Source organism: Dicentrarchus labrax, unplaced genomic scaffold (assembly GCF_905237075.1).
Source record: "Dicentrarchus labrax unplaced genomic scaffold, dlabrax2021, whole genome shotgun sequence".
NCBI lineage: Eukaryota > Metazoa > Chordata > Actinopteri > Moronidae > Dicentrarchus > Dicentrarchus labrax.
In genome coordinates, this window is record NW_026136713.1 from 18,269,384 (window position 1) to 18,279,320 (window position 9,937).

At 40.5% G+C, this 9,937-nt stretch overlaps 1 protein-coding gene across 1 annotated transcript; it reads left to right on the forward strand.

Moving 5' to 3' along the window:
* The first annotated feature begins 1,755 nt into the window (after positions 1–1,755).
* Positions 1,756–9,916, forward strand: hdac3 (histone deacetylase 3). Its single transcript, XM_051419095.1, has 15 exons — positions 1,756–1,949; positions 2,340–2,422; positions 2,546–2,688; positions 3,123–3,204; positions 3,551–3,607; positions 3,711–3,766; positions 3,901–4,034; positions 4,719–4,799; positions 4,994–5,067; positions 5,327–5,391; positions 6,416–6,505; positions 6,671–6,729; positions 7,005–7,084; positions 8,151–8,308; positions 8,510–9,916. The coding sequence occupies exons 1-15, from the start codon at positions 1,895–1,897 to the stop codon at positions 8,577–8,579; spliced, it is 1,287 nt and encodes a 428-aa protein (XP_051275055.1). The 5' UTR covers positions 1,756–1,894; the 3' UTR covers positions 8,580–9,916.
* The last annotated feature ends 21 nt before the right edge of the window (positions 9,917–9,937 follow it).

The following is a 9,937-nucleotide window of genomic DNA, read 5'->3' on the forward strand; positions in this document are numbered from 1 at the left end:
TTATGAGTTTTATATCAGTGTAAATTCAGTATCTTTTCCCTTTTGGACATGAGATTTTAAGACATCACCTTATGGGAAGTCATGATAGGCACTATTATTTAGGCTAAAGACACATTGATTGTTTAGAAAATAAATCATTAATATATAAGAAATAACTAAGTCATTGACTCTTCCTACGCCTCCTCCTTTTATTGGTTCATGGAATGCATGTTAGTGAGTTTGTGTGTGTGTGTGTGTGTGTGTGTGTGTGTGTGTGTGTGTGTGCAGACAGTGTTTAGGAGGGTATACCAATAAATCACATTACATTCTCTCAAGGGTTTGGCTGTCACACACAGAGTTTTATAGACACACACTTTTATGCATGCACACACACACACACACACACACACACACACACACACACACACACACACACACACAGACGCTGCAGGCGGACATGACCCTGTATGTAAGGTTGTGCTGGTAGACCTCTCAAGCACATCTGCTCTTGCCATCTCAGACACTCTGGAAAGACAGAAAGAAGGTGGAGAAAACAGACAAATGACATTTCAGTTCGGGCATCCTTCATAAACATTAAACCACCTTGTTAAGAGAAACAACCTTCTGATTATTTGTGCATGTGTGCATACAGGCTTTTACTGCCTGTGTGTTAAATCCCATTGATGCAGGGAAATGTAGTATCTGCTTTGTGTTACAGCTCCTGAGCCTCTCTCTGCCTGTGTGCAAACTATGGTTTCTCTCTCATTTTATCCTGTGGAGAATCTCCATCAACCTCTTGTTCACATGTTTTTTTTTTTTTTATTGAGCAGGTGTTCAAAATAAACACAGTTCCACACAGGTGACTCTTTCATTCTGTCTTGAATTCATGTTCAGGTTGATTATAACTTAACCGGCAGAGACATGTTAATCTGCCTCACACTAGATGCTGTCAGATATGACTGATTAACATAATAATCCTTTGACAACAGCTCAAAGGTAAATGTGATTCACATTTAAATCCATGACTGGACAATGCCAGCACAAATCACATTCTTCACTTCTACTGTGTTTTTAATGCTGTCACTCACAACCAAACATTCAGTCTGAAAAAGCATTTTAGAATTAAACCCATCTTTGTGTATTTTGTGTAAGGGTGTGTCAGCTGATTTGGTTTTAGGTGTTTTGGAAAAAAACAAGCTGACTCCGCAATTATTTTTGGTTGATCTGTTAATAATAATAACTTTATTCATAGCGCACCTTTCAAAACAAAGTGCTTCACAAAGTAACGACAAATAAAATCAAGTAAGAGAATATTCAAGTACAAAATCACCATCAACAAGATTAGATAAGATGTACCTTTATTCAATTCACAACAAGTAGGTGTAACAAATAAAACAGTTGAAAGACGAGGATAAAAATAATAATAAAAATACACATAAAACAACAATTAAATCAGAAACAGATAAATAAATTAAGAAAAGGCCGGATGTTTTTTTTTCCACTATTACTCCCCAGATTAATGTCAGAGCAGCTGCCTTTGAGAAGTTTTATTTATTTATTTATTATTTATTTATTTATTGAATGGAGGCTAAAGACAATAAAAAAATCAAATCTTTTTAACTTTTAACTTAAAAAAAAAAAAACTCTTAAAACATAAAAATAAATGACAATAAACAGTAATAACAACTATTACAATTATTATTTAATAATTAAATAAAAAGAGTTTTATTTCTCCTCCTCCTCCTCCTCCTCCCCCCTCCCCTCTCCCTCACTCCTGTCCCTGTGTGATGACGCCCAGGAGTCGCTGTTTACCATGGCGGCTAACTGCTAGCTCACTGAAAGGAAATGTGGGTTTTGTAGCGGCGGGAAAATCCACAGTTCAACGGGAAAAAGTCGGCAAGATCTCTCTCTCAGAATGACCAACAGGACATCTTATTTTTACGACCCGGACGTGGGCAACTTCCACTACGGTGAGGTTTGATTCCCGCAGTGCACAGGCCTACAAAGGGGAACGGCTGCTAATGGACAGCTACATGCTAACAGCTTCAGGGAGGTGTTTACCTCTATTTAACATTCAGTATTTCACTCTCTCCCGGTAGCTTTTGGCGTTATGTGTGTTGTTTTAAAGTGTTGATGTATAAGGAGCTCCTGCAGTAACATCAGCTCTTAAATCTGGACTAATTCTCAGTGGCTGGAGTTTAATTTAGACCGTTTTAAGTGAACGATGGACAATCCTTCCTGTCAGACTGTTGTTGATTTAGCATTTGTTCATTTCTGTGTGTGTCTGTGTCATTCAGATGATATATGTATGTGTTATATAATGTGGGAACTGTCTGTCTGTCTGCCTGTCTGTCTGCCAGGTGCCGGCCATCCTATGAAGCCTCACCGTTTGTCTCTGACTCACAGTCTGGTGCTGCACTATGGGCTCTACAAGAAGATGATGGTGAGCAGTACAGAGAGAGATGATGGTGTCACTTTATATCACCTGTGCTCACTCGTTGGATTGGACATTATAAAAAACCTCTTAATGTGCTTGAATTTTCCCTTTTTTTATTTTTCTGATCAGGTGTTTAAGCCATACAAAGCATCGCAGCACGACATGTGTCGGTTCCACTCGGAAGACTACATAGACTTCCTACAGAAGGTCAGCCCCAATAACATGCAGGGCTTCACAAAGAGCCTCAACACATTCAACGTAGGAGACGACTGGTGAGTATACTTTTTTACAAGTTTAGCAATTGATTGTCATAGCATACAAAAATACGGGAACTACTTTTTTTCCAGGAACAGGTACGAGCTGCGTTAAGCATCTAATCTTTTGGATGGATATTCTGGATATTTATACACAGACTGTGAAAGCACCATTCATCTGCATGGACATTTTATCTTGCCTTAGAAGAACAGCAAACAGACAGATAATTACAAAAACGTTGATCTTATAGTCACTGTCAGGATGTTTCCTTTGTATCCCGGACATCTGACTGTCTAACTATACTGCTGCTCTTCTTACTGGTCTGTTAACGTTAGTGATGATCAGCTCACAGCTTTATATTCCTGACGTCTCCACCAGATGGACTATCAGTGTTGTTGGAGGAGAGACTAAACCATAACAAATATTCTGTCCCTGTGTGTTTTTCTTTTAGTCCTGTGTTTCCTGGTCTTTTTGAGTTTTGCTCAAGATACACAGGAGCCTCTTTACAGGGAGCTACACAGCTCAACCACAAGGTAACACACACACACACACACACACACATATACGATTGAAGTCAGTGTTGCCGCAGTAAGAGCCAGTGGTCTGTCCCATTTAAGCATTTCCACTGTCACAAGAATGACAGGAACTGATTTAATGGTGTTATTATTTCAGTTGTTTGTTAACTTCCCGTCCCACACTGAGGCTGCTGCTGAGCAGCTGGTGATCAAAGATGGACAGCCCACCCTCAGACAGTGTTAACACTTCATTGTTGAAGTGAAACAGCATCAACATGGCTGCAGCTCTACTGGTAGACGCCTCAGCAGTGGTTTTGTGATTTATTTATTTTGTTATTGAACGTGATTCTGCTTTGTTTTCCAGATCTGTGACATTGCCATCAACTGGGCCGGAGGTTTGCATCACGCCAAAAAATTTGAGGTCAGAACCGAGTCTTGTATATTGGTGTCATTCCTTTCTGCTACACTCACTAAGTTCAGCTGTGAGTGTTTAAAGGATTGAAATGAGTTTTCTGTGTCTGCAGGCGTCTGGGTTTTGTTACGTCAATGACATCGTCATCAGTATCCTGGAGCTGCTCAAGTAAGAGGAAACTCCTCTGTTACTGTGTTTACATGTTTACTGGGTTTGTTTCTCTCTTTATAACTGTCTGTGTGTGTGTGTGTGTGTGTGTGTGTGTGTGTGTGTGTGTGTGTGTGTGTGTGTGTGTGTGACAGATACCACCCGAGGGTTCTCTACATCGACATCGACATTCACCATGGTGACGGCGTACAGGAAGCCTTTTACCTGACTGACCGCGTCATGACTGTGTCCTTCCACAAATACGGGAACTACTTTTTTCCAGGAACAGGTACGAGCTGCGTTAAGCATCTAATCTTTTGGATGGATATTCTGGATATTTATACACAGACTGTGAAAGAACCATTCATCTGCATGGACATTTTATCTTGCCTTAGAAGAACAGCACACAGACAGATAATTGGTCATCATTTCTTTTTGAATGTCGGATGTTTGCAACTGACAACTATATAATAGTGAGTCTTAAACATATTTGTAGTGCAAGTTTCATTAAAAAAAAAAACAAATAAACAAAACATTTCAGCATCATTAAGCTTTAAAAATTGAGATGACATTTCGTAGAGTGACTGATATCAGCTCTGATTCGTTTAACACTTTTAAAATGATGCAATCTGAGCTGCTTTAAAGGTCCAGTGTGTAACATTTAGGAGGATCTATTGGCTGAAATGGAATATAATATTCATAAATATGTTTTCATTAGTGTATAATCACCTGAAAAAAGGAATAGTTGTGTTTTTGTTACCTTAGAATGAGCTGTTTGTATCTACAGAGGGAGCGGGTCCTCTTCATGGACCAAACCAAACTCTGGCTCTAGAGAGCCACCATAGATTGTGAGGGGAGCAGTTTCAGTTGGCTAAATCCTACCCACTGGTCCTTTAATACACTAGGTTATTGCTGTGTTACCTCTGTACAGGTGTGTGTTAATACAGCGTGTGTGTGTGTGTGTTCGCTGCAGGTGACATGTACGAGGTGGGAGCAGAGAGCGGCCGGTACTACTGCCTCAATGTTCCTCTCAGAGACGGCATCGATGACCAGAGTGAGTTCACCTCCTACTCACAGTTCATTAGTGAAATGTATAACACATTGTATGGACTAACCCATAAAGCTGTGTTATTACTGCGGAGTGTGTCAGCAGCTCTGATGATTCATACTGCTGTGAACCTGTCATCATGTGAGCCACTGCCAACATCTGTGTGTGTGTGTGTGTGTGTGTGTGTGTGTGTGTGTCAGGCTACAGGCAGCTGTTCCAGCCGGTTATTAAACAGGTGGTGGACTTCTACCAGCCGACCTGCATCGTTCTACAGGTCAGTGAGCAATTCTGGATCTGTGATGTTGTTTTCATCTGTTTAATTTACACTTGTTATCTCAGCTAAATAATCATTTAGTCTGTGTGTGTGTGTGTGTGTGTGTGTGTGTGTGTGTGAGAACAGCAGATGCTTCTGTTTCACTGTGATCAGGGTCAGATAAAGTAAATACGTCTCATTAACAGATTATAGGCTGTGTGTAATTGTAGGATGATTGCTGACACATTGTAATGCTGTGTGCGTGTTGTTCTCATTCCAGTGTGGAGCAGATTCTCTGGGCTGTGACCGACTGGGCTGCTTCAACCTCAGTATACGAGGACATGGGTGAGACTTATTTTAAATTGCTCTTTCCTCCTTAAAGTGAGGTGTATCCGCCAGCTCCTGGTTTTGATCTGGGGTTCAACCTAGTCTGGCTCTCTCGGGCTCACTTTGGTGATCCTGGATAACCGGGATCAAAAAGCTGGTTATTAACTGCGTCTGTTAACTCTGGGTTGCCCAGCTATGAGCAAGTTAATGTGGGGGGAGTTGTGAATTAGTTGTGAATTTGTCTGATGAACAAACCTACTCTGAATATTTGATGCACATAAAAAAAGTTCCTGTTTCTGCCTTCAAAGCAGAGAGGAGAAGAAAAGTAGTTGATGAGGTCTATCTGACCAAAATGTTGCATTTATAATCCCTGGAGCTAATTAATAGTGTGTGGATTATTTTTCTAATAAAAGTCAACAGAGCGCGCACTTTTTATTTCCAATTATAACAAAGTCGCAGTGATGGATTAACAGTGTAAATCAACCCTGCCAGGAATGTCATTGGGAATAAAACAACCTTTATGTAATTAAAATGCAGCTTTCATTGTCATTTAAGTGTCGTTAACTATCCCTCAGTTTGTTAGAAGCTGTGTTTTAGAACCAGAGTGGATGAACAGAACGTGCCGGGTTCCTGTAGGAACAGTGAACTCATTGGCCAGTAGTCAAGCTTTTTAATGGTTTTGATCTAATCCTCTGAAGTTTACCTGCTCCGGAGTAGGTTATCCATGCAGTACGCGTTACCATGGTGATGTTTGGTACCATAGTGATCTAGCACACTGAATCAGCTCTGGTGATACTGGAAACTCAGACCCAGCTCACACCGTAACCAAATCACTCCTCTTTTCTCTCTCTCTGATTAACAGTGTTAGAATCTTTATTTGTGTTGTCTTTGTAAACAGTGAAGTGATTTGACTCCTTTAGACACTCTCCTTTACAGCTCATACATCTACAGTATGCTCAGGGCCAACACATTACCCTTAGGTCATGTACTAAGGATTTAACGTGTGCATTAATGTGTGTATGTTTTGCTCTCTGTCTCTCAGTGAGTGTGTGGAGTTTGTGAAGAGTTTTAAGATTCCTCTGTTGGTCCTGGGAGGAGGAGGATACACAGTGAGGAACGTGGCTCGCTGCTGGTAAGTCTGACACACACATACACACACACACACACACACACACACAGGTCTGCTTTCATACACACAACGTGGGGTTAATGGTAAAGAGGTAATGGTGGTTCTGTGTGCTGCGTTTGATATTTGGGCTTTGGTATTTAAGATGATGGGTGTTTTGTTCTCCTGTAGGACCTTTGAGACTTCTCTGTTATTGGATGAATCCATCAGTGATGAGCTCCCTTATAGCGGTGAGTAATGGTGTTCAGTTACTTCACCTCAATGACTTGTTGTTTTCTTGTTGCTCAAAATGGCTTCTGTATCAGAGTCCTGTTATGTTTTTGTGGGTCTGAGAAGAGTACAGATTACATTTGAGCATTTTCTACGTTTAGTGCCATCTGTCGGAAGCAGAGTGTCCATCTGAGTACAGTTTCGGAGGGAGAATTCAGTGGAAATAATATTTCACATGCAGTTGAAACAGAAAGCCTGTGTGAAGTCTGAATCCTCCTCTTGTCCTCCTCTGCAGAGTATTTTGAGTACTTTGCTCCAGACTTCACGCTGCACCCCGATGTCAGCACCAGGATAGAAAACCAGAACTCCAGACAGGTGAAACACCGTCCCACACTCTTACTAGTTAGAAAGCACTCCAGTGTCCATTCTGTTAGCTATTTTAAAAAATGTTGTTTTAGTTTTAGTCCTGTGTCAAATGTCCTTAGTTTTTATCATATTTAGTAGTAGTCGATATATAATGCCGATATCAAAACAAAGCAAAGTAATCTCATTTACATCTTATCCAGTAACACGTTATTATAGAAGGGGTTGTTATTAAGTAATGATATATAAACATACATTGGGTTATGTTGTAGATTTCAGAACGTGTATTTTTCACCACCTTCCTAAAACTCACAAAGGGGGAGCTCTAACTTCTACCTACATTTATCGGCCCTGTGAGCGCGGGTATCGATGCTGATTATCTCCAAATGCCAGATTATCGGCCGACGGATGAATTGGTCTACCTTTAATATTTAGTCAGGTTTTAGTTGACTACACGTCTGGGTATTTGTTACTATTTTAGTGTAGTTTTAATCCATAAAAACTGTCTTTTTTGTTGTGAGATTATACTGAACATTTCAGTCATTTTAATCAAATTCATTTCACATAAGATTTTATTATTATCTGATAAACAGCACAGGTTGAATGATCCACAGCCTTCATACAGTAACACCACCGCCTCACTAGCTTAATACAGTCTCAAAAAAACCAACCTCCCTCAGAATATTTGTGTTGAGCGTTAATGTGTCAATTCAGGTTTGTGATTTTCTACCATCTATTGACACATTGCTTCACCTCTGATAAAGCAACGCATTCGTTTTTTTTGTGCTTTTCTGGCTGCTCATTGTGTGATTGTGATACTACATAATGTCCCCTTTTTTTGTTAACAATATTGCATGTCGATATAGTCACAGTTAGCGTTTAATGACGAACATATTTAGTCAGAGTTCTCATCAGCTAAATTAACAGTACTCCAGAGAGTCAGCAGGACAGGAGAAAGTGTCTTTGTTGAGATGCATTATTTATATTTAAAGTGCTTTAATGGTGCTGTTGTCTGCTGAGGACATAAAGATACATCACACAAGTGCAGTCTCTGTAACCAGTGCCTGTGCCGTTGCAGTACTTGGAGCAAATCCGTCAGACGGTGTTCGAGAACCTGAAGATGTTGAACCACGCGCCCAGCGTCCAGATCCACGATGTTCCCTCCGACATGCTGAGCTACGAACGCAACGATGAGCCTGACCCTGATGAGAGGGGGGGCGAGGAAAACTACACCAGGTCAGTACACTTAAACTTTTTAAATGAATGGACGGTATGGATATTTTCCAGCTGATCCCATAACTGATAATTGAACATTTGTATGTTTTAAAAATGAGTTATTATTTATTATTATGGGCTGATAATTATTATGCGTCCCTAGTTTTGAATGTGTGCGTTGTTGCTGTGTCTAACTGGCTGACCACAATGTTGTTTCCTCAGGCCGGAGGCAGCCAACGAGTTCTACGACGGCGACCACGACAACGACAAAGAGAGTGACGTGGAAATTTGATAATGAGAGAAGTGGAGCTCTCCAAACACCACGTCTCCACTGCACATCTAACAGAAACTCATAGTAACGTCTGGAAGGACTGAAGACTCTCAAGCTCTGCTCTTTTTCTCTGTAGGTTCCCCTTCTTAAACGTCCTCAATCAGCCGCCCTTCACCTGGCTGTTCCACCCTCAGAGCCTTGTATATAATGTCACAGAGCTCCACACCTCCACTCGCAGCAGTATTCCTGCTTCTGGTGAATATTGTAATAGACAGGAAGAGCCCAAATTATTAAGCAGCGTCCACTAGAATCAAGACTCCAAACAAACTTGTCTAGATTCTGATAATAGCATTTTATTGTAATTTTTTCTTTCCACTCGTTATCTTGTTTATGTTATCTTAGTAATGAAATGTATTTAACTTTTGAAGAGGAAGTATTGTAATCAAAGTTTGGATTTAGGCCTGAGCAATGTTTGTTTTCCACACGTCCAAAGTGTCACAAAGAGTTTTGAGCATCCTAAATTTCCGTTCAGTCAACCCCCCCTGAGATTTAAGAGCAGTTAGTTTGGAGCCCTGTGTGACATCCAGCGTGTGTGTGAAGGCACTTCATGAAAACAAAAAGCAGTTTCCACCAGGTGTCATGGAATAGACACGGGGAGTTTTTGATTTATTCACATGCGTGTGAGAAGCTGTTCAAGTGCCTGCCAGGGTCCATTAGTCACACATTAGCCAGTTCAGATGTTTAAAACCACGCTTTAACTGTTTGATACAGAATCACAATGGTGCAAATTATTCCAACCATCTTTTTTTTTTTTTTCCGTCATTGTAGCCGTCAGGATGGGTTTTCCATTTTTTTTTCTAGCATTATTCACGTGCCTTACAGCTCTGAGAAGCCGAGCGCTGGTGTAGAGCTGGGCACTTTCATATCAACGATTCAACAGTTTGAACTTGGCATTGGTTTGGATTTCTGTAAACGAACATCTGTAAACGAGGCTGATCCGAACAGGAATTCTCCTCCTGTATTTTCATTCCTTTCTCTCTTCTTCTGTTTCTTCTGCTCGTTACTGTATATATACGTATAAATGTATCAACTGTGAGTGTACATCGTGTAGAGGAGGACCACGGTGGTGAGGGTGGTAGGTAAAACATTTTGTACCTAAGCAGGTATCAGGGATTAGAGTCCTGGTCCTTCACTGTGCATCTTTATTAACAGAATCATTATAGATGTACATGACTGTCAACAGAAATGCTTTCTACCATCGGACACGTCCAGTCCTCTTTTAGCCAGAAACAGGTTTTATGTGATTTTTTTGATATTGTTGTCTACTTTTGTTTTTAATAAAAAAAGAACTGATTGAATCAGCTGTGTGTATGCAATAT